Source organism: Capricornis sumatraensis, chromosome 16, assembly GCF_032405125.1.
Source record: "Capricornis sumatraensis isolate serow.1 chromosome 16, serow.2, whole genome shotgun sequence".
NCBI lineage: Eukaryota > Metazoa > Chordata > Mammalia > Artiodactyla > Bovidae > Capricornis > Capricornis sumatraensis.
Window position 1 is genome coordinate 56,942,354 of NC_091084.1, and position 25,856 is coordinate 56,968,209.

The 25,856-nt window shown below is 39.5% G+C and overlaps 1 protein-coding gene across 2 annotated transcripts in view; it reads left to right on the forward strand.

Annotated features, from left to right (window-relative positions):
- Positions 1-295: 295 nt before the first annotated feature.
- Positions 296-25,856, forward strand: part of ACER3 (alkaline ceramidase 3) — a 144,576-nt gene continuing 119,015 nt past the window's right edge. For both annotated transcript variants that reach the window (XM_068988722.1, XM_068988723.1), the window contains exon 1: positions 296-398. In XM_068988722.1, the coding sequence (XP_068844823.1) occupies positions 296-398 (103 nt within the window). The remainder of the gene's footprint in view (positions 399-25,856) is intronic.

Below are 25,856 nucleotides of genomic sequence, written 5' to 3' on the forward strand. Positions count from 1 at the left end.
GGAACGTCTAACCCACAGCCAAGGGCGTGTCTAGGCGGGGCCGGCGGCCCAGGTCACACCCCTTCCCGAGGAAGGAGGGGGCAGGGCGGTCCCCGGCCCTCGGCCTGGGCTCTGCGCCGGCCGCGGTGGGCGGGGTCTCTGGCCCGGCGGGTCGCTGACGGCGCCGGGCCCCGCCCCTCGGGGACGGAGGGCGGGCGGGACGCTAGACTAGCGCGCCAGCAGGGCCAGAGCCGGCCTGGGAGCCCGCTGAGCCGATCGCAGCCAGTGGAGCGCTTGGGCAGCGGCGGCGCGCGCGATGGCTCCCGCCGGGGACCGCGAGGGCTACTGGGGTCCAACGACCTCCACGCTGGACTGGTGCGAGGAGAACTACGCGGTGACCTGGTACATCGCAGAGTTCTGTGAGTGCGGGTGCCGGCCTGAGGCGGGAGCGAGGGAGGGAGGGCGGGCGCCGGTCTGAGGGCGAGACGCCGCGTGAGGAAGGCAGAGGGCGGACCTGGCCGCCGGGGGAGGCACCGGGCCTGGCCGAGGAAGGTGGCGTAGGGGAGCCCGGGCCAGGGGACTGGAATGGGAATGTTGCGGAGGAAGGCAGCAGCTAGAGCGATCCAAGGTGGCGAGTGAGGAGGGCCAGTCTGGACGCGTTGAGGGGGGCCTTTAGATTGGGGGGCGGAAGAGAAGTGGAGAGCCCCTGCTGGACCCAAGGGGAAAGCCCGAGGGGCAGGGTTGGGAATGGGATTCCGCTGCCTGAGGGGCGAGTGGGGGCAGCCTGAGAAGAGCTCGGGACAGTGGGGACTCTGCTCGTTTGAATGAGGGCCCGGGACACCTGCTCCCACTGTTGCTGTCACCACCTTCGTCATAAGGGCGCAGGAGAAGGGAACAGGTCCTGGCTCAGTCTTCCCCCAAATACGTGAAAATACGGTCTTTCCCTTCCTCTTTCTCTGTTCCTGTGAGACCTCTTCGGTCACTTTACAGGGAACGGTTTTCCCAGTGTCAGATCCCTACCCCTGTCCGTACCCCCAGCCCCCTCCCACCCGGGATATCTTCGGGTACCAGAGATCACCTTCTCTCGGAGTACGATCGTTCGGCTGTGTCTTTGCGTCCGAAGGTAGACGGCAGCATCTAGTCAGTACCTTCCGGCTCGTGCCAGGCCTCAGGGCACAAGGGTTCCAGTCCCTACTCCACCCTGCCTCCTCTCCGACTACCTGACAAAGGTAGAGGTTCTTCTGAGGACAGTACTTGCACTGACTGCACCTAGTGAGGACTTGGGGAAGAAGCCTCTTCCAGTTGCTGCCTCTGACTGGTCCCTTGGGGCTCTGCGTGTGTATTTCCCCAGATGGACGTTCTTGCCAGGCGAGGAGAGCTCAGGAAAAACCTGCCACTTCTTTTTTGTAGTTTACTTTGGTCAAGTTTTAAGAGCACAATATTTGATCCTTCAGGTACCTGCTTCTGGCAAGGTACAGAGGATATTTTTTGGCTCACTATTACTGCCTTCTTTAAATTGGCTCAACTTTCTCAGGACAGGAAGCAAAACCCTTTTTTAGCTAACCTTCCCATTGTTGGGTCTTTTTCCCTCAGACCTGTGTTTGGTTTTGTGCGAAAGAGACAAGACTTTCATGCCTGCTGATCCTCCTTTATTGTGTTCCCCGGTAATTGACTAGGATTTAAAAAAAAAACAACCCAACAAAAACTGGTTGTTTTCAAGACTTTTAGTACCATTTTTTTTTAAATTTTTTAAAATATAAATTATTTTAATTAGAGATTAATTACTTAGTACCATTTTCTTTAAACTGTGATTTAGGCTGAGAGTTACTTTTTCTGAACAACTAGTTAAATTAATAATTTTTACATAGTAATGGATGGATATGGACAAAGGGATATTTGTAGTGTAATTATTTGGCAGCTCAAATGTTGGAAAAGGAAGTGCTTTACATGTTTGTTGTTAGATCACTTTGACAAGCCCATACAAAGGTCCAGAGGAGGTCCATGAGAGAAGGGGCTTAAAATTGTGCTTTCTGAACTAGAAATGTGTAATGTGGAAAAGTGAAGCTCAGGAATCTTCAAATGTTGATTGGGCTGTAGTATAGAATAGATAAACTGTGTTTTTCTAGAATGCGAAATTAGAGCCTATGGGTGGAAACTACTTGTAAGGGGAGAGATTTTGGTTTAACGTAAGGAAAATTAAAAAGTTATAATCATTGAATGGATTGATTCGAGAGGTAGAGGGCTTTCTGTCACTAAAAGTGTTAAAGCAGACCTTGCTAGGCTAACTCACATAGAATAGTTTAGAGGGAATTAATTGTTTGGTGGGCTTTGCTGGTGGCTCAGTGGTAAAGAATTTGCCTGCCAGTGCAGGAGACCTGGGTTTGGTCTATGGGTCAGGAAGATCTAGGGAGGAGAAACTGGCAGCACACTCCACTTTCTTGCCTGGAAAATTCCATGGACAGAGGAGCCTGGTGGGCTACAGTCCATGGGGCCACAGAAGAGTCAGACATGACTTAGCAACTAAACGATTGTTTGATCGAGAAAAGGGATGGCTTCAGTTGGACTTTAGGTCCTTTGCAGCTTTATGGGTCAATATAGGTAATAATGACTGTTAGTTTAGAGTCAAGGATTAGAATCAAAAGAGAAAACTGACAGTTAAGTCATGTGAGATATGAGAGAGCAAGATACTATTGTTCTGACAGATAGCTCTGAGAAATGGGAAATGGCTTTGGTTCTTAATGTCCTCAGAAGAGGAAACTCTGAGCAGACTAGGTATCAGGGAGTGCAAGAAGAGGATGAGTGAGTGTTGGCTGCCCTTGGCACATGTACCGTGGAAGAAAATGATCTTCCATGGTAGAAAAAGAATTTAAGGGCAGCCTTCTTACCCAGTAAGTAGTGTGTGTCTATTCATATCTGAATATGAGACTTTATTTTTGAAAAATAGGCAAATTAATAATGTGTTTGGGCTCCCCAGGTGGTGCAGTGGTAAAGAATCTGCGTGCCAATGCAGGAGACATGAGTTTTGATCCCTGGGATTAGGAAGATCCCATGGAGTAGGAAATAGCAACCCACTTCAGTAGTCTTGCCCTGAGAATCCCATGGACAGAGGAGCCTGGTGGGCTACAGTCCATGGGTTAGGAAAGAGGTGGACATGACTGAAGCAACTAGCATGCGTGCACAATAATGTGCTTAAAGCAAAGCAACTTTATCATGATTAAAAGATTTACAATAATGATAGAAATATTAAGGATAATGATAATGGTGATAATAGCTATATGTAAGTGCTTACTATGTATCACAGTTTGCTAAGCACTTCATATCTTATCTTTTTTGACATTTACTGTAATTCCAAAAAGAAGGCATTATTATCCTTATTTCACAGATTAAGAAATTGAAACCCTAATAAGTAATTTAAGGTTGCAGAAGAGTCGGGTAAAGATAATATTCAAGTTGCGGTCTGACTCTAAAGTTACTATACCATATTATTTCTATCACGTGTTCATTGTTTTGCCCAGCATGCAAGGGATGAGGACAAGCATGAAGTAGTATACTATCACAGATGACAAATTAAATAACTCTTCAGGAAGCCTGTCTCTCAGCATTGGGTGTGTGTATTTTGGGTAATTTAAAAACACTTTTGGGGAATTGCATGTAAAGATGGCAGCAGTTCTCAGTCACCATAAACCTTAAACACAGTCTTCTTAACATCATCCAATTTGAGTTCATATTCCTTTTTTGTTTAAGCAGATTTTAACAAACAAAGGAAAAGGTAGTTTCTTTCTCTTTTTTTTTTAATAGTTTTTTTTTTAAGTGGATTAATTTGGGAGGGCTGGGTCTTAGTTGCTGTATGTGAACTCTTAGTTGAAGCATGTGGAATCTAGTTCCCTGACCTGGGAGCAGACCCAGGCCCCCCACATTGGGAGTGCAGAATCTTAGCCACTGGACCACTAAGGAAGTCTCTTTGATGGTTTCTCTTTAGTTGTGAAATACTAAATACCTTGATGTGTTGGAACATACAAGTACAGACAGTCCTCACTTTGCTTAGTAGGGTGGGACAATACAAATGACTATGCAAGTTAAAACCTAGCTAATCAGTCTTAATACTCAATGAGAAAAGTTATGAGTGTTCTGTGAGTTTTACATGTTTTTGTCAAACATTGTAAATCCTCATTGTTAGTCATAAATATATGAAAAAATTTAAAAATGTTAAAACATACTTTTTTTTCAGTCACTAAATTGTGTCCAACTGTTTGCGATCCCATGGCCTCATGGACTGCAGCACGCAAGGCTTCCCTGTCCTTTACTATCTCCCAGAGTTTGCCCAAACTCATGTCTATTAAGTTATTGATGCCATCCAACCATCTCATCCTGTTTCAGTTCAGTTCAGTCGCTCAGTCATGTCCAAGACTCTTGGCAGATGTGCAGTGACTAAACACCAACAGACTTTGCCTTGGGCTAGGATTGTTCAAGCTAGATAGGTGTTGGCTCTTCTTACAGATTTGCTCCCCTCTCCCCATCCTGTTCACAGGAGTTGGGCAGAAGGGAAGCAGGGCAACCCTCAAGTCTTTCACTGTTATGATGGGATTCTCTTAGATCGGATAAAGGAATAAACTATCCTTTGTTGCCAGTGCAGCAGGAGACTAGAGAGGCTTTAACCAGCTACCTCTGCCATACACATGTGCTACTTGTGTCTTATTGCACACTTTTCCTTCCTTTTTCCAGGCCCTTTCCTACTGTCTTCTCTGAATAGTGGCCTCTAGGAATTGAGCATACTTCAGGCTTCTTTTGGCCCTGGGGTTCTGTGGGCTTGGTGGAGGTGGTATCCCTGTCACCTTAAGGAAGACAGTCTTTTTTCTGAGAGTTACTGACACACAAACAGCATTGCCTCTGACTCATGGCTCAGAAATACCACTGAAGAATGAAGGCCAAATGGAAGGCCAAATTCATGGTACCAAAGGGTTTGGATTTAATGTATACAAGTCAGAGATGGCCAGTAAATTGTTTCAGTTGCTGTGATGAGTATATGCATACATTGGAATACAAGGAAGGGGGGTACTTATTAAAAACTTAATGCATAAGGGCTTTACAGTGTTAGTGCTGGAAGAACAGCTAGCTATTTGTATACTTATTTATTAATCATTGTGGAAAAACACACATAACATAAAATTTACCATTGTAACCATTTTTCACTGTACAGTTCTGTAGTGTTAAGTACATTGACATCATTGCACAACCAATCTCTGTAACTCTTTTCATCTTGCAGAACTGAAACTCCAAATCCATTTAACAACTCCATTTCTCTCCTTCCTCCCTACCCCTAGACCCTGGCAACCAGTCTACTGCTTTCTGTCTTTATGAATTTATATAAGTGGGATCAGCAGTGGGTTTTTTTTTTTTTTTTTTTGCTATTGGCTTATTTCATTTAGCATAATGCCCTTATGTAGCATTTTGTACCATGTATTAGAATTTCCTTCTTTCCAAAGGCTAAATAGTATTTCATTATATGTATACACTGCATTTTGCTTATCCATTCATCTACTGATGGACACATGGGTTACTTCCACCTCTTGGCTCTAGTGAATAGTGAAGCTGTGACATGGGTGTACAAATATCTCTTTGACTCAAAAGTGGAATTTCTGGTTCATATGGTGATATTGCAGCTATTTTAACCTTTTCATTAGGAAAAAAGCATTTTATATTTTATTATTTTCTTTTTTGGGCAATTTATTATTTTTCTTATATAAATTATAACTTAATATTCTACAGAAATTATAATTATTAATATACTTTATCCCTATTTAAAATAATCAAAAGCACATGTGACTGTCGATATGTTACTACACTGTATTGATTCATATGAGATATGTAAGATAATATATTATCTTAATGTATTGATATAATTCTAGTCCAAAGAAAAGCAGCATAATATTTTCTTTGCAGCATTATTTCAGATAAATTTGACTTTTGAGATATTGAAAAATAGCCAATAGAAATAATAAAAGCTAACAGGAATGATGCTAAAGCTGAAACTCCAGTACTTTGGCCACCTCATGCAAAGAGTTGACTCATTGGAAAAGACTTTGATGCTGGGAGGGATTGGGGGCAGGAGGAGAAGAGGACGACCGAGGATGAGATGGCTGGATGGCATTACTGACTCGATGGACACGAGTCTGAGTGAACTCTGGGAATTGGTGATGGACAGGGAGGCCTGGCGTGCTGCGATTCATGGGGTCGCAAAGAGTCGGACACGACTAAGCGACTGAACTGAACTGAACTGAACTGAACATTGTAGGACACTTAATATGCAAAACTCTGTGTGTTTATTATCTTATAAGAATGATTATTATAATCCTTCTAACTCTTTTAAAGTTTAGGAAGGTTAAGTAACTTGCCCTAGGTCACAGACTATTAAATGGCAGAGCTTAAGTGACCCGAGGGCCATCTAATTCTAAAGCTATCCTCTTAACTCATACTATCTTGCCTCTTCCACTACTACTTTGAAAGACTCCAGTGAGTCCAGGGACCTCAGGTTCATAACTAGTGGTCTAACCTCATTTTACATATAAAGAGAAGAACCTTGAGAGTTAACATGATTTGCCCAAGATTATATTGCAAATTAGTTATGAAACCTAGACCAGAATCCACATTCAGTTGTTTCTCAGCATGGGAAATGGTAGAGCTGAGGAGGATGATGTCATATCTTGTTGACGTCATCTTGTTAATGAGTTACCAGGTCATAGGACTTCCTCAGAACAAAAAGCATGCCTAATGAACTATTTTTTTGTGGTGAAAATACCTAACAACTATAGAGTGCTTTACAGTAGTGCTGCTCAGATTTTCATGTGCGTGTGAATTACCTAAAGGTCTTGTTAAAATGCATATTCCAGTGCAGTAAGTCTGGAATGTAGCCTTAGATTCTGCATCTCTTATAAGCTATCAAGTCATTACTATCAAGTCTTATAAGCTATCAAGTCTGGAGATTATACTTGGAGAAGCAAGACTTTATAGTTCACAAAGCACTATTAATTTTTTTTTTTTTCCTATGGGATGTAAGTGTTATCCCTGTTTGTAGGTAAGAAATCAAGTTCAAAAGGACAAATGACTTGTTCAGGATCATAGGGGTGGTACTGGAATCTAGGATTCTAACTTGAAAATCAAGTTAGGTATTGCTCACCACCCTCTTCCGCAACCCTACCCCAAGGAGTAACAGGCCAAAAACACTGCATGTGAAGAAAAGTTTGAAAATGATTGCCCTGGGTCATGAGCCAAATTGAATTTAAAATTGAACGTATTACATTTTCATTTTGGAAACAATTTTCATTTGTTTCTGATACCTAAGCCAAGCTCAAGCCAAACTATCTTTTAGACTTTGGTCTATATTTAGAAAGCCTTCTTAAATGAACAATGCAAAGAAATAGAGGAAAACAACAGAATGAGAAAGACTAGAAATCTCTTCAAGAAAATTGAAGATACCAAGGAAATGCTTCATGCAAGGATGGGCACAATAAAGACAGAAATAAATGGTAAGGACCTAACAGAAACAGTAGAGATTAAGACGAGGTGGCAAGAATACACAGAAGAACAATATAAAAAAAAGTCTTAATGACCCAGATAACCATGATGATGTGGTCACTCACCTAGAGACAAACATCCTGGAGTGTGAAGTCAAGTGGGCCTTAGGAAGCGTTACTACGAACAAAGCTAGTGGAGGTGATGGAATTCCAACTGAGCTATTTCAAATCCTAAAAGATGATGCTATTAAAGTGCTGCAGTCAATATGCCAGCAAGTTGGAAAACTCAACAGTGGCCACTGGACTTGGAAAGGTCAGTTTTCATTCCAATTCCAAAGAAAGATGATGCCAAAGAATGTTCAAACTACCATACAGCTATTCTCATTTCACAAACTATTAAGGTTATGCTCAAAATCCTTCAAGCTAGGCTTCAGCAGTTAGGTGATCCAAGAAATTCCAGAGAAATTCCAAGAAATTCCCAGTACAAGCTAGGTTTTGAAGAGGCAGAGGTACCAGAGATCAAATTGCCAACATTTGTTGTATCATGGAGAAAGCAAGGGAATTCTAGAAAATCATCTACTTCCACTCCATTGACCGGGTGAAAACCTTTGACTGTATGGATCACAACAAACTGTGGAAAATTCTTAAGAGGTGAAAGTACCAGACCACCTTACTTGACTCTTGAGAAACCTATATGCAGGTCAAAAAGCAGCAGTTAGAACCACTCATGGAACAACTGACTGTTCCAAATTGGGAAAGGAGTATGACAAGGCTGTATATTGTCACCCTGCTTATTTAACTTATATGTGGAGTGGTGGTGGTTTAGTCGCTAAGTCATATCTGACTCTTGCGACCCTGTTGACTGTAGCCTGCCAGGCTCCTCTGTCTATGGGATTCTCTAGGCAAGAATACTGGAGTGGGTTGCCATTTCCTTCTTCAGGGGATCTTCCCAACCCAGGGATTGAACCCAGGTCTCCTGCATTGCAGGCAGATTTTTACCAACTGAGCTACAAAGGAAGCTCATATGTGGGGCATGTCATGTGAAATGTCACGTTGGATGAATCACAAGCTGGAATCAAGACTGCTGAAGAATGGCAACAACCTCAGATACACAGATGATACCACTCTAATGGCAGAAAGTGAAGAGGAACTAAAGATCCTCTTGATGAGAGTGAAAGAGGAGAGTGAAAAAGCTGGCTTGAAACTCAACATTCAAAAAACTGAAATCATGGCATCTGGTTCTATCACTTCATGGCAAAATAGAAGGGGAGAAAGTGGAAACAGTGACAGAATTTATTTTCTTGGGCTCTAAAATCACTGTGGACAGTGACTGCAGCCATGAAATTAAAAGATGCTTGCTGCTTGGAAGGAAAGCTATGACAAACCTAGACAAAGTATTAAAAAGCAAAGATATCACTTTGCTGACACAGGTCTGTATAGTCAAAGCTAAGGTATTTCTAGTAGTCTTGTATGGATGTGAAAATTGGACCATAGAGAAGGCTGAATGCCAAAGAATTAATACTTTTGAAGTGCGGTGCTGGAGAAGACTCTTGAGTCCCTTGGACAGCAAGGAGATCAAACCAGTCATTCCTAAAGGAAATCAACTGGTATATTCATTGGAAGGATTGTTGCTGAAGCTGAAGCTCCAATACGGTGGCTATGTGATGCAAAGAGCCAACTTATTGGGAAAGATTCTAATGTTGGGAAAGATTGAAGGCAAAAGCAGAAGGGGATGGCAGAGGATGAGATAGATAGATAGCATCACCAACTCAGTGAACATGAATTTGAGCAAACTCTGGGCAATAGTGGAAGACAGAAGAACCTGGTGTGCTACAGTCCACAGGGTCTCAAAAAGTTGGATACAACTTAGGCACTGGACGACAACTATATTTAGTAATTAGTTGTAATATAGTAGACCTTCCGTATGTTCCAAGACCCTCAAGTAATGCCTGAAATAGCCGTATATGGTAGACCCTTGAACAACCGCAGTCCTCTATATAGTTGAAAATCCACATACTGATTTACAGTTAGCCCTCTATATCCCTGGTTCTGCATCTGTGGTTTCAGCCAACTGTGAAATGTGTAGTATTGTAGTATGTATTTATTGGAAAAAATCCACATATAGTGGATTTGCACCATTCTAGCCTGTTTTTGTTCAAGGGTCAACTGTATGTACTGTTTTTTCTTATACACACTTAAGATAAAATCTAATTTATAAATTAAGCTCAATAAGAGATGAATAACAGCTAATAATAGAACACTTATGACAATATACTGTAATAAAAGTTATGTGACTGTGGTCTCTCAGAATATCTTATTGTACAGTTCAGTTCAGTTCAGTCACTCAGTCGTGTCCAACTCTTTGCGACCCCATGAATCGCAGCACGCCAGGCCTCCCTGTCCATCACCAACTCCTGGAGTTTACCCAAACTCATGTGCATCGAGTCGGCGATGCCATCCACCCATCTCATCCTCTGTCGTCCCCTTCTCCTCCTGCCCCAATCCCTCCCAGCATCGGAGTCTTTTCCAATGAGTCAACTCTTTGCATCAGGTGGCCAAAGTATTGGAGTTTCAGCCTCAGCATCAGTCCTTCCAATGAACACCCAGGGCTGATCTCCTTTAGAATGGACTGGTTGGATCTCCTTACAGTCCAAGGGCCTCTCAAGAGTCTTCTCCAACACCACAGTTCAAAAGCATCAATTCTTCGGCGCTCAGCTTTCTTCACAGTCCAACTCTCACATCCATACATGACCACTGGAAAAACCATAGCCTTGACTAGACAGACCTTTGTTGACAAAGTAATGTCTCTGCTTTTCAATATGCTGTCTAGGTTGGTCATAACTTTCCTTCCAAGGAATAAGCGTCTTTTAATTTCATGGCTTCAGTCACCATCTGCAGTGATTTTGGAGCCCCCCCCAAATAAGTCTGACACTGTTTCCACTGTTTCCCCATCTCGCTACTGTAGGAATGCCCAATTTAGAGCTTGCCAGTTGAAGAGAATTATGACCTTGATAAAGGATGACTATTCTTTGGTTAAGAGCAGCCATAATTAGGTAAACATTTGGCCCTTTTTTGCCCTTCCCTCAGCTTGTCTTCTTTTTCTTCAGAAGTAACCACTATCTTAATTCAGTGTTTCATTTCCTAGCCTTTTACCACTCATGCATTCCTAAAAAACAGTTTGTTTGCTTGTTTTACTTTTTATGTGAGTGAAATTTTGCTTTTATATATGTTCTTCTGCAACTTTTTTTTTCACTCAAATTGTGGTCCTTAGTATCATCCATGTTCCTGAGAATTACTTACATTGGAAGTTAGTTGATTTTTCTCTTAGCTATTGTTTAGAATTTCACTGTATGTGCACAAATCCTTGACTACTTCTCTGTTTAAGAGATAAAATTTAATTATAATACCTTCTCCTGAGTGTGGGCCAAATTTAGTGCCTTGTTTCTAAATAAATTAGAAGTAATGTGATGAAACTTTGCATACTAGATTATAAAAGGCATGACTACTTCCCTTTTGTTCTCTTTCTTGGATCACTCATTCTGGGGGAAGCAAGCCCTCATGTCTTGAAAAGTCTATGTAGTGAGGAGCTGAGGCCTCCAGCCAATAGCCAGGAGAATTAACTGTCTTGAAAGTTGATCTTCCATGTCCATTTAGGCCTTCAGAAGACTTTGGAGCTGGCCAGCATTTTGACTGTGCCCCCAGGAAAGATCCTGAGTCTGAACTGCTTCCATATTTTTGAAGCAAATTATGTGATGTAAAATTGTTTGATGTTTTAAGCTGCTTAGTTTTGAGGTAATCTGTTAAATAAAATAGATAATGCATCAGTTTTTATTTTAAAACCCTACTGGAATTGTGTTATATCTATAAATCAGTTTGGGGAAAACAGACATCTTAAAAATGTGAGTCTTATAATCCACCATCTTTTATTTCTTCATGTATGTAGGTCTCCTTTAATTTCTCTCAATAGTTTACATTGTGGAGGTCTTAAACATCTTGTTAAATTTATTTCTAAGTGTTTTATATTTTTTGATGTTCTTATAAATTATATTTTTGAGATTTTATGTTTCTCATTGTTTGTTGCTGGCATAAAGACTTAAAATTGATTTTTGTTTATCATCCTTCTATCTTCTACCTTGCTGAACTTGCTTATTAATTATTTGTCACTAAGTAAACAATCATGTAATCTGTGAATAGAAAGTTTCACTTCCTTCTTTTCAATCTTTTTGCATTTTTTTCTTGCCTTATTACATGGGCTAGGTCCTTCCAGGACATTGTTGAGTAGAAGTGACATGAGCAGAAAGCTTTGTCTTTCCTCCTTTAAGGAGGAAAGCCTTAAATGTTTCATTATTAGATATGATGGGTTTTTTGTTGTTGTTGTTATTATTAGATAAACTCTAGGTTTTTTTTTAGACCTCTTGTTGAGGAAATTCTTTTCTTTTCCTGACTTGCTTGCTTGAGTTTTATCATGAGTGGGTTTTGAATTTTGTCAAATAGTATTCTATATCTATTGAAGTGATTTTGTCCTTTATGATGATGAATGAAATTGATTTTTTTTTTCACTGATGGACCAACTTTGCATCTCTGGCCCATTTGGATATGATGTATTATCATCTACATCTATGTCTGAGTTTGATTTGCCAGTACAGTTGCCCCTTAAACAACATGGATTTGAACTGTGTGGGTCTACTTTTATGGGGATTTTTTTTCCAGTGAATATGTGTTACAGTACTGCATGGCCTGTGGTTGGTTGAATCTGCCAATATGGAATCCATGGGCACAGAGCCCATCAGTGGAGTGTGACTGTAAAGTTCTCAGATTTTTGACTGCTTGGAGGGTTGGTGCCCCTAACCCTGTGTTGTTCAATGATCAGCTGTGTTTTTGGTAAGGATTTTATGGCTTTGTGAGAGATAATGGTGTATAATTTTGTTTTTTGTTATGCTTCTTTTGTCAGTTTTTTGTAGATTGTATTTTTCAAGAAATTAAGTTTATGTAAATTGTTGAATTTTCTGGTATTCTCATTGCTCTTTTAATGTCTGTAGAATATAAGGTGATCTCTGCTCTTTCATTCTTCATATTGGTAACCTGTATATCCTCTCTTTCTTGTTGATTAATTATCCTAGTGGTTTATTAAATGTTGTTTATCATGGCAGATATACAACCTCTTGCTACTAATATGTTAATTTTCTCCATTTTTAAATTCTGTTCTCTTTTTGCCTTCTTCTTTCTTATTCAGTGGTTTTTTTTTTTTTTTAGTTTCATGAGATATAAGCTTAGAATACTAATTGTCGACCTTATTTTTCAAAACAGAATCATTTATAGTTACAAATTTTTCTTAGTATACTGTAACTGTATATAACACATTTTTATATGCTTCTTTTCTATTCTTCCTATGATTTGTTTTAAGTGACTCATAGGTTAAAGAAGAAATCACATGGGATGTAGAAATAAACTATTGATTATTTTGTCTAATTTCTGAATATTTGAAATTTGCAAGTTTTTTTTTTTGTTACTGATTTCTGGTTTAATTTCATTATGTTCAGAAAACATTATTAAATTATTCTAAACTTTTTGGCTTGTTTTATGGCTCTTCATAGCCCACTCCAGTGTTCTTGCCTGGAGAATCCCAGGGGTGGCGGAGCCTGGTGGGCTGCCATCTGTGGGGTCGCACAGAGTCGGACATGACTGAAGCGACTTAGCAGCAGCAGCAGCAGCAGCACTGGCTCTTCATATTGTATACTTGGTGAATGTTCCACATGAATTTGAAAATAATTTATATTCAGCTCTTTATGCATGTAGTAATTCTATAAATGTCAGGTCAAATTGGTTGATAGTGTTGTTTAAGTCTTCTGTATGAGTTCAGTTCAGTTCAGTCTCTCAGTCGTGTCTGACTCTTTGTGACCTCATGAACTGCAGCACACCAGGCCTCCTTGTCCATCACCAACTCCTGGAGCTTACTCAAACTCATGTCCATTGAGTTGGTGATGCCATCCAACCATCTCATCCTCTGTCATCTCCTTCTCCTTCTGCCCTCAATCTTTCCCAGCATCAGGGTCTTTCCTAATGAGTCAGTTCTTCACATCAGGTGGCCAGAGTATTGGAGATTCAGCTTCAGCATCAGTCCTTCCAGTGAATATTCAGGACTGATTTCCTGTATATTTACTGATATATCTGTGTACCTCTATTAATTATTAAGAATCACAAGTACTATACTACAACTATAGTAGTGTATTTTCCTATATCTCCTTTCTGTTCTTATATGCTTTGATGCTACATTTTTAGGCATATACACTTCAGAATGTATATCTTGAGGTGTACTCACCTTTTATCATTATGTAATGTACTCTTTTTTCTCTGGGAATATTCTAATATTCTGAAGTCTATTTGTCTAATATTAATGTAGCCATTTATCTTTCTTATAACTTGTATTGGTATGGTACTTTTCTATCCTTTTAATTTTATCCTCTCTATCTATTTACTTTAATTAATTAATGTGGCTATGCTGGGTCTTTGTTGCTGTGCTCAGACTTTCTCTAGTTGTGGTAAGTGGGAGCTACTTTCTAGTTGCAGTTGGGCTTCTAATTACAGTGGCTTCTTTTATTGTGGAACATGGGCTCTAGGTGCTCAGTAGTTGTGGCCCACAGGCTTAGTTCCCTCATAGCAGGTGGAAACTTCCTGGATCAGGGATCCAACACATGTTCTTGTATTGGCAGGTGGATTCTTAACCACTGGACCACTAGGGAAGTCCCCTAAAGTGCTTTGCTTATAGTCACTTATAGTTGGCTCTCTCCCTCTCTCCTTTTTTTTTTTTTTGTCTAGTCTGATGTTTTTGTTTGTTTGTTTGCCAGGGCAGGGGAGGGGGACATGCTGTGCAGCTTGCAAAATCTCAGTTTTTTCCACCAATCGGGGGGGCTGAACTCTAACCATTAGGCCACCAGGAAACTCTGATGATTTCTGTTTCTTAATTAGTTCATATAGTTAACTGACATTTAATGTAATCATCACTGTGATTAAGTTAACATCTTGCTATTTATTTTGTATTTTTTCATCTCTGTTTTGGGACTTGTTTTCCCTCACACTTTACCTGACTTCTTTTAAATTAACTTAGGGGAGTGTGTGTGTTTAGTTGTTTTATTTCATCCTGATTGCTAGCTTCTCTGCTACTTCTCTCCTTAATTTCATTGCAGTTTGCTGTGGAGTTTACAGTATATATCTTTATTATAGTTTACCCTCAAATAATATACCACTTAATGTATAATGTAATGTATGCTGCTGCTGCTGCTAAGTCGTTTCAGTCGTGTCCGACTCCTAGCGACCCCATAGACAGCAGCCTACCAGGTTCCTCTGTCCATGGGATTTTCCAGGCAAGAGTACTGGAATGGGTTGCCATTGCCTTCTCTGTTGTAATGTATGAGTTGGCTTAAAACTCAGCATTCAGAAAACTAAGATCATGGCATCTGGTCCCATCACTTCATGGCAAATAGATGGGGAAACAGTGGAAACAGTGACAGACTTTATTTTTTTGGGCTACAAAATCACTGCAGATGGTGACTGCAGCCGTGAAATTAAAAGATGCTTACTCCTTGGAAGAAAAGCTATGACCAACCTAGACAGCTTATTAAAAAGCAGAGACAAAATAAAATAAAATAAAAAGCAGAGACATTACTTTGCCAACAATGGTCCATCTAGTCAAGGCTATAGTTTTTCCAGTAGTCATGTATGGCTGAGAGAGTTAGACTATAAAGAAAGCTGAGCACCGAAGAATTGATGTCTTTGAACTGTGGTGTTGAAGAAGACTCTTGAGAGTCCTTTGGACTGCAAGGAGATCCAACTAGTCCATCCTAAAGGAGACCAGTCCTGGATATTCATTGGAAGGACTGATGCTGAAGCTGAAACTGCAATACTTTGGCCACCTGATGTGAAGAACTGACTCATTGTAAAAGACCCTGATGCTGGGAAAGATTGAGGGCGGGAGGAGAAGGGGATAACAGGGGATGAGATGGTTGGATGGCATCACTGACTCAATGGACATGAGTTTGAGTAAACTCCAAGAGTTGGTGATGGACAGGGAGGCCTGGCATGCTGCAGTTTACTGGGTTGCAAAGAGTTGGACACGGCTGAGCAACTGACCTGAACTGAATGTAGAATGTGATAACCTTAAATTGTATACTTTAACTTGTCATATAGTAGTACACTTCTCTTGGTCATAAATTTTGTCAGTTTACATTTGTCTGAAAATGTCTTTTTTCCACCTTCCTATTTGAAACATTTTTGCTGGGTGTAGAATTCTTGTTGAATAGTTACTTTCTTTCAGCAGCTAACAACTTGTTAGATTGTCTTCTAGTTTGGCTTTTATTTATTTGTTTGTTTAGGGAGTCATCATTTATTACTATCTTTATTCCCTTTGCCATTTTTCTTTATCTGCTTTTGGAGTTTTCTCTTTTTTCTTTGATCTCAGTAGTTTATTGTTATGTTCCTTAGTGATAATGTGGTGATGTTAATGGTGGTTTGTGTGGGGTAATCTTGCTTGAAGTTTATCTTCTTAGGCCTGTGGATTGATTTTTTAAAAAATAAAATTTGGCGTATTTTAAGTCAGTATAGCTTTAATATTTTCCTACTTTGTTTTCTGTTTTCTCCTTTTTCTAGTACTTCAATTATACGTGTGTTTTTTAGTAATCTTTTACAAATTTATTTATTTAAATATTTTAATTTATTTATTTGGCTGCACTGGGTCTTACTTGCAGCATGCAGGATCTCTGGTTGTGGCACATGGGATTGTACCCAGGCCCCCCTGGGTTGGGAGTGTGGTACTGGACCAACAGGCAAGTCCTATACACGTGTTAAATAGTTATTATCTTACTTGTCCTTTGATTCTTTTTTTTTTCTTGCCTGTTTCTCTTTGTGCTTCAATTTGTATAGGTTCTATTTCCTCAGTTTCAGGTTCACTCATCCTTCTGTTAAGCTCATACAATGAATTTTAAAATTTCAGATACTGCATTTTTCAGCTATAAAAGTTCCATTTAATTTTTAAAATAGTTTATGTATTTCTCTTTGTTGTATTCATGTTTGTTTGTTTTTTTTTAATCCTTGAACACATTCATAATAGGTGTTTTAAATCCTCATTTACTAGTTCCACTGTTCATTATTTCTAGGTCTGATGTTTTCCCCCCGGTGTTGGGTCACATTTTCCTGATTCTTTGCATGAAAAATAATTATATAAATATGTTAATCTATAGCTGTATCTGCTTAGGGAAAAAAAAATACCTTGAGAGCAATCTCCAATGTAAAGAATAGTTTCAAATACCGTGCAAATAACTTTTTTTTGAGCCATTTGAAGGTATGTCACCAACATAATCCTCTGTTACCCCTCATACTTTATTGAATATTTCCTTCAAAGGAGGATGTTGTGCTACAATAACCATAATACAGCCATTACAATCAGACAGTGAACATTGATGTATTATTGCCATCTAATCCTATAATCCCATTTAACTTTTATTTTTAGTTTTCCCAAAAACACCCTTACTAGCAAGAGTATCTAGTCCAGAATCACATGTTACATTTAGATCTCACATCTATTTAGTTTCATTCTGTCTGGAATAGTTTCTGAAGTTTTTTTACTTTTAAAGATGATATACCAGTTTCCTTATAGAATGTTTGCTAATTTGCTTACAGTCTAAGAACACCTCCCCTCACCAGCATAGTTGCAATTCTTGCAAAGGAAAAAACTTTCCGCAGATCAGGTTAAGATTTTCACCTGATCAGACTCTCAAAACCAGAACCCTTGAATTCTAGGTAGAAATTAACTCAGCACACATACTATGCATCTTAATAATCAATAGAACCTCAGAGTAACTGCAAGAGGAAAGAAATCCTTACAGTTCTGTTATACAGTTGTCTTGCATGCCTTCTAATAACCTGAAGATTCTCTCAGTATAAACAGTTTGAATTACATAGTTCTGAACAGTGTAGAAACAGGCAGGCTCCTCAGAGGGACCCTGGTGAAGGTCATTTTTACCTTTCTCTGCTTGCTGTTATCTCAGTCCCACCTTGAGCCATTATTATTCTTCAGTTGCTGCTCTCATATTGGTTGATCTAAACACTAATTGTTGAATTAAAAAACAGCAACCCTCAAAACTTTTTAAGTAAGAAATCCATTAGAAATCAGTTTTACTTTTAAGTGTGAAGGGAGAAGGAGAATCCCAAAGCTCTTCTAACAGAGAAATATCGCAAGTATTTCTCTTTTAAAAACAATACTCTGAACAAGTAACAAAAAATATTATCAACAGGACAGCAGACCAGCAGGTTTATCTCTGATGGTTGGTTATGGGTCTACCGTTTTATTATTTTTATGTTAGTTTTCTCTGTTCTTTCTTATTTTAGTTTTTTTTTTCTTTACTTTTTGAGAATTTTATTATAACTTTCCATTTCCTGTTGGCATTTCATCTGTAGTATTTATTTAGTGGTTTCTTGAGGGATACATGAACCGTGAACTTCCAGATGTTCAAGCTGATTTTAGAAAAGGCAGAAGAACCAGAGATCAAATTGCCAACATCCGCTGGATCATGGAAAAAGCAAGAGAGTTCCAGAAAAGCATCTATTTCTGCTTTATTGACTATGCCAAAGCCTTTGACTGTGTGGATCACAATAAACTGTGGAAAATTCTGAAAGAGATGGGAATACCAGACCACCTGACTGGCCTCTTGAGAAACCTGTATGCAGGCCAGGAAGCAACAGTTAGAACTGGACATGGAACAACAGACTGGTTCCAAATAGGAAAAGGAGTATGTAAAGGCTGTATATTGTCACCCTGCTTATTTAACTTATATGCAGAGTACATCATGAGAAACGCTGGACTGGAAGAAACACAAGCTGGCATCAAGATTGCCAGGAGAAATATCAATAAGCTCAGATATGCAGATGACACCACCCTTAAGGCAGAAAGTAAAGAGGAACTAAAAAGCCTCTTGATGAAAGTGAAAGAGGAGACTGAAAAAGTTGGCTTAAAAAAAACAACAAAAAAAGTTGGCTTAAAGCTCAACATTCTGAAAACGAAGATCATGGCATCTGGTCCCATCACTCCGTGGGAAATAGATGGAGAAACAGTGGAAACCGTGTCAGACTTTATTTTTTGGGCTCCAAAATCACTGCAGATAGTGATTGCAGCCATGAAATTAAAAGACGCTTACTCCTTGGAAGAAAAGTTATGACCAACCTAGATAGCATATTCAAGAGCAGAGACATTACTTTGCTGACTAAGGTCCGTCTAGTCAAGGCTATGGTTTTTCCAGTAGTCATGTATGGATGTGAGAGTTGGACTGTAAAGAAGGCTGAGCGCTGAAGAATTGATGCTTTTGAACTGTGGTGTTGGAGAAGACTCTTGAGAGTCCCTTGGACTGCAAGGAGATCCAACCAGTCCATTCTGAAGGAGATCAGCCCTGGGATTTCTTTGGAAGGAATGATGCTAAAGCTGAAGCTCTAGTACTTTGACTACCTCATGCGAAGAGTTGACTCATTGGAAAAGACTTTGATGCTGGGAGGGATTGGGGGCAGGAGGAGAAGGGGACAACAGAGGATGAGATGGCTGGATGGCATCCCTGACTCGATGGAGGTGAGTCTGAGTGAACTCTGGGAGTTGGTGATGGACAGGGAGGCCTGGCGTGCTGCGATTCATGGGGTTGCAAAGAGTCAGATATGACTGAGAGACTGAACTGAACTGAGGGATGCAGTGTATATCCTTAACTTTTCACTGCCCACTTCATGAATAATTTAGAAATGTATAGAATAAACAGTTGTATAGGTCCATATCCTACTTTCCTTGTTTTTATGCTGCAGGTTTTTTTTTTTTAAATATCTGTTGTATTATGGGCTTTGCTTGTGGCTCAGCTGGTAAAGAATCCGCCTTCTATGTGGGAGACCTGGGTTTGACCCCTGGGTTGGGAAGATCCACTGGAGAAGGGAAAGGCTGCCCACTCCAATATTCTGGCTTGGGGAATTCCATGGACTGTGTAGTCCATAGGGTCACAAAGAGTCAGACACGACTGAACGACTTTCACTTTCACGTGTGTTATGAACGTCACAACAACTATATGGTAATAGTAAGAAAGTTACAAGTAAATTGAAAGAAAAAGGCATAATATTAACTTTTGTACTTAGCTAGGGGTTTACCGTTTCTAATGTTTTTCTTTCCTGTCTGAGGATCTGTATTTCCTTCTGGTATCATTTCCCTTCAGCAAGTCTAGCATCTTATGCCTATAAGCTTCTATCTTTAAGCATATTTTAGAAAAGTTTGGTCAGTCTTTACATATTCTCTTCTGCCTCAGTCTCTCTCTCCTACCATTTGTTTCTAGTTCAAGTATGTTGGACTGTTTGATGTCATCTAACAGGCCTTTCAAGGTGAGTTCATTTTACAAAAAATATTGTAAAAAAAGTATTTTTGTCTCTCTATGCATGTGCAGATTGGATAATTTTGATTAATCTGTCTTCAGGTTCACTTTTTTTCCTGTCATTTTTTCAGTGAATAATTTATTTCACATACTGCATTTTTTCAGTTTTAGAACTTCCATTTAGTGCTTTTTAAAATCATTTCTATTTTTCTCCATGAATTCCCTCTTTTTATTGTTGTTAGCATATTTTGTCTTGTCATTGGTTTAATTTATTGAAGATTGGTATTAGGTCTGCTTTAAAGCCATTGTCTGCCTGGGTGATCTGGGGATTCATCAGTTGATACTCTTTTCTCTTAAGAATGGGTTTCATTTTCCTGGTTCTTCCTATGTTAAATAATTTTAGATTTTATTTTGGATAGTAAGAATGTTAAACTGTGGAGATTCTGGTTTTTTTGTTGGTTTTTTTCCTGGTGAGTGTTGTTTCTTTGGTTTTAATTGACAGTTATCCTGACTGACTTGAGTTGAACTGTAAGTTCTCATTTTGGGGCCATTGTCTCTTTTGCCTTTAGCTGAGCTTCTTTCAATCTGTCACGCACATGTGGGGTTCTCTAATGGTACAAATATAAGCAGACAGAATTTGGAGATAGCCTTCTTAGTGTTGTTGCCTTTAAGGATTTCTCCATTCTCTTAGTGGTCATGTTTCTTCTGACTTCAGTTTCTTGGTTTCCCAGGCTAGGAAGCCTGTAGTGTTGTATTCTACTGCTCTTTGTGTGGTGTACTTTGCCCAAGGCCGAAAGCTGGGTAAATAGGAACTGGCTTTGTACAACTCCCCTTCTTCAAGTATATAGTCTCCATTAGAGTCTGCTTCTCTTATACTCTCCAGTGCTTTCATGTAAAGTCTCTCTTAGTATTATTCCAGATTGTGCCATTTTTATGAAGAAGAATTAGACAGTAAGATCTTACTTTGTCATTACTGAAAACAAACTTGTTATTACATTTCTCTCCTCTTTATTTTCGTGTTTTTCTATAGGTTCTTGAACATAGTTATAATAGCTGGTGCAAACTTTTTGCCAGTTTCAAGGGACTTCTCTGGTGGCCCAATGGTTAAGAATCCACCTTGCATTGTAGGGGACGTGGGTTTGGTCCCTGGTTCAATTCAGTTCAGTCGCTCGGTCATGTCTGACTCTTTGCAACCCCATGGACTGCAGCACACCAGGCTTCGCTGTCCATCACCAACTCACGGAGCTTGCTCAACCGCATGTGCATTGAGTTGGATGATCCCTGGTGGGGGAACTAAAATCCCATATGCCATGGGGCAGCTCCTCCTGTGCACTGAAGCTACTGACCCTGTCTGCTCTAGAGTCCGTAACTCAAGCTCATGTGCCGTGACAGAAATTCCTATGTGACCTGATGCAGCCAAATATAAATAAATATTAAAAAAAAAAATCTTTGCCACTTTCGTTATCACTGTCATTTCTAGGTAGTTTCTTTTGACTGATTTTCTTGCTTTTTAAACTTAAATAGCAATTTTTTTTTGGATATTGGAATTGTAATGTGATGTTGAACAACTAGACTGTTTTTGTTGTCTTCTTTAAAAGGGTGTTTGGCTTCTTTTTGGCCAGTGATTAAATTTCTGGTCAGCTTGTCCTTTCATGGCTTGTTTTAAAACATGTTTTGGGGTGGGTTTAGAGCTGTTGTCTTTACTCTTTTGCTAGTTTTGCTTCCTCACTGAAAGCAGGACATTTCTGGGATCCCTGTCACATGCCTTAGGGATTGAATGCCTGCTGTGATCTCTCTTCGGTCTGTCTGCTTTGTTAGCTGTTCTTTACAGCTCTATAGTAGTTTTCCCCCAGTTGTTCTTTCCTCTGCCTAGTGGAGTCTCACTGTGTGCATGTGCTGCGTAGTATTCAACAGTAGACTCAAGAGGATCCCTTGTAGAGTTTTGGACCTCTTGCTCTGCAGAGTTACCTCTCTCCTCTGGTATTCTGTCCTCTAAATCTTAATGTCTCTGTCTTTCTAAAGTCTAATCTCTGTCTCCTCAGTTTAATGAGATGGCTGTACTGTGCTTGAATTTCCTTTTCTTACACCATGTTGTGGAAAGTGTGTCCTCCAAAACATTGGGGTAAGCTTATCACTCACCTCATTTGCTTCTCTTTTCTCAAAGGTCACATTTCTGCACTACCTTGTTGTTCAGTGACTGAAAGAGTTTTTTTCCTATCTTCTGACCTCTTTTCTAGTTGTTGACAGCAAGAGAAAGTCCAGTCCCAGTTACTCTATAATGGCTAGATGTGACAGACCCTCAAATTATTGTCGTGTCCTTACATCAGTTAGTGCTAATGTTTACTTGTTTAAACCACTTGTGGTATTAAAATGTTCTGGAACCCTGCTGATTTGGGGGGTGAGGGTGGTGTGGAGAGTAGGATGAGAAAAATTGTTTTATTTTTCGAACATTGAGATGGGTAGGTTGATGGGTTTGATAATTTCCCCTATATTATTCTGTTAGTTTTTGTTTTAAGTGTTTTGAAGCTATGCAGTTAAATTAGACACATATGTGATTAGGGTTATGATATCTTTCTGGTATACTGGATCCCTATTTTTATAGTACTTTTTATTTTAAAGTTCTATTTGTCTGATATTATGATAGCAATACCAGCTTTTTCTTTCCCTGTAGTAGTTATAAATTATCTTTTTCATCCTTTTATTTATCAACTTTTCTGCATTCTTATTTGAAACTCTTATGGACAGAGCATACCTGATTTTTATTCATCCCTGTATCTTTAGTACTTAACATGATACCTATCTTTTATTGGGCAAAGAATACATGTTTTATAAATGATTCAATTGTTAAAGCGTATTAAAGAATGATGTGAGTAAACTCGGTCATGCTAGGAACTGAAGGGAAACAAAGGAATTTATTCTTAAGGTGATACATTCAACAAATATTTGTCGAGCATGTACTTCATGTCAGATTATTTAAAGGTACACATTTATTTAATTAGGGCTTCCCTGGTAGCTCAGATGGTAAAGAATCTGCCTGTAATGTAGGAGACGTGGGTTTGATCCCTGGGCTGGGAAGATCCCCTGGAGAAGGAAATGGAAACCCACTCCAGTATTCTGCCTGGAGAATTCCATGGACAGAAAAGCCTAGCAGGCTACAGTCCGTGGAGTCGCAGAGTTAGACACAACTGAGCAACTAAGCACAAATAAGGTATTATAAGACACAAACATGAAAATGATTGCCAAGAAGGAGGGATTTTTTTTTATTACTCACAGTCGCCTAGAAGCTGAAGACATAACACATTGTGCAGTACCACATGGGGAAGCACCAGGGTCAGTCAGGGCAAGGGAGGTTGTGGAGGAGGGGTGTGGGTGAGAGCCTTTATTGTGGTTTAATTTTGTTGGAATATTGTGGAAAGGAGCAGGCAAGGTAGGGTAAGCAGGTCTGGGATAGGTAGGTTTGAATAATTTCAATAGGCTCTGGGACTTAGGGACTGTTTTTAGTTGTCTGGTACATGGCCCTGAAGCGATTAAGGCTGGGGAACAGTGGCCTGGAGTCTGATAAAGAAGGTAGTTGGGGTTATGGGCTCTGGATTGTTTGCTTTTCATATAAAAGGTATGCTTACAGGCAAATAGTGTGCCAACTAGCTAGCCCTGTGGAGAAGGCAATGGCAACCTACTCCAGTACTCTTGCCTGGAAAATCCCATGGACGGAGGAGCCTGGTGGGCTGCAGTCCATGGGGTTGCTGAGTCAGACACGACTGAGCGACTCCACTTTTACTTTTCACTTTCATGAGTTGGAGAAGGAAATGGCAACCCACTTCAGTGTTCTTGCCTGGAGAATCCCAGGGACGGGGGAACCTGGTGGGCTGCCGTCTATGGGGTCGCACAGAGTCAGACACGACTGAAGTGACTTAGCAGCAGCAGCAGCAGCTAGCCCTGGGAAGAACAGTCCTACCAAGGTCAGCAAAACCCCACATATCAAAGCAGAAATTACAAAACCCAGAAAACATGGCTATTACAAGTACTAATGTGTTCTAATGAGGGAAGATGACAAATACATAAATGAGTATATTTTAATAAATGGTTTCTAATGGTGATAAATGCTATTAAGAAATAAAACAAGGTGATAGGCATGCTGCAGTCCATGGGGTCGCAGAGTTGGACACAACTGAGCGACTGAACAACAGTATGACAGAGAATGGCTAGAGGACTTCTTTAGAGAGGGTTATTAAGGAAGGGTTCCCTGTGTTGGTAATATTGGACATAATACCTAAAGAATAAGAAGGAATGTGAGGTTGTCTGGGGTAGTGATGTTCAAGGCAGTTTTGTTTATGGCCCTGAGACTGGAATAATAGACTTGGTTTGTTTTGGAAGCTAGGAAGCATTAGGAAGGCTAGTGTTGTTGGAACAGATGGGCAAGAAGAATAATTAGAAGAGGTAGGCAGGGTTTTGACTTTGTACTGCTGACTTTGTAGTCCACAGTAAGGTGTTCAGCTTTTATTCTATTTGTGATCAAAACCCTTCAGAAGGTTTTAGCCAGAGAAGTAAATCTTTCTACACTCAATTCAGAGCAAATCTGTGCAGTACCATGACAATGACAGTGTGACGTGTGGGAGATATATTAACATGTTACAGTTACGTGATTAAAAGTGAAGATGTTATTAAGTTGGGAAGGTTTTCATGAAACAGTTACCTTCTAAAGAGAATATCGATTATGGAGGGGAGACTAAGATTGGTGAAGAATGAGGATGAAATTAGAAAGGAGAAGAATCCAACAAAGCAGGCCTATGTGCTGTGGTACCCCCACTTTTTAAACATAAGACTTGTTGTCAAGAACAATATACAGATAAAGTTTAAATTTTAAGAACAGTCAGAATAAACAATGAGAGAAAGGAGATATAAAATAGCTATAAAAGTCAGAGAAGGTCATTGTCCTCAACTTTCTTTGAAATATTTTCAGTAAGAGATTGGAGGACTAAAGCTAAATTAGTTTTAAGAAAGTATAAACATTATGAGTAGGTGATGAGAAAGCAAAGGAAAACTCAAACTGAGGTACAAAGGTAGCTTGAAATAAATTTATATTCCTTGTATTAGATGCATCAAGAAAATCATAAAAAGTCATATAATTGGTTGCCAACATTGCATTTTTAAATATTTCACATTCTATAGGCAGTATGTGTTTTTGTTGGTTTCTTAAAATTAAATTTCAGTAAAAGAAATGATTTTTAGGATACAGATGGCCACATGTATTTCAGATTAAGCTATTTCTAGGAAAAGATATTCTACTCAGTGCCTTTAAAGACTAAGAGAAAAGTAATAAGCAAATTCAAAGGCATGACAGTAAGCATAAGAATAAATCCTCCTTATATGAAATCCTCTGTGTCTTGTCTCAAAAGCTTTTTAAAGGGTTGAAACCTTTTGATTAGTTGCACACTTAAGAAAAAGAAAGAATTAGTTAATGGGATTTTGAGTCACTTTTTAAGCATTCCGAGTCATTACTCTTCACTAACTTTCATGAAGGGAATTTCCTGGTCGTCCAATGGTTAGGACCCAGTGCTTCCTCTGCAGGGGGCTCAGGTTCCATCCCTGTCATGTATACTGCCTGTCTTGCTTGTTAGTGTCTTCTGTTAGAATGGTCTTTCTTAATTATATGGTAAGCATGCTGTGTAGGTGGTATTTTCATGAAATTTTACTATATCAGCTGTGAGATTGGTACAGTGGTTTGTTTCTTTAAGAGGTAAGATCAAAAGGGTACTAATTCAAGAGATGACTTGAAACTTAAGCTGTATATTGAATTTATGCTTTAGAGAGAGAGAGAGAGAGTTTCTTTTGCCTGGCATATTTTTCCCCCAGGTTTTTACTTTCAGCTGTTCTGTGTGTTTTAGGTGTTTGTAATGTAAATAGCAGGTAACTATTTCTGTTATTTTAAAAATTCAGTCTCATTCTTTTCCTACTGTATTTACTCTGATTACTGATACATTTT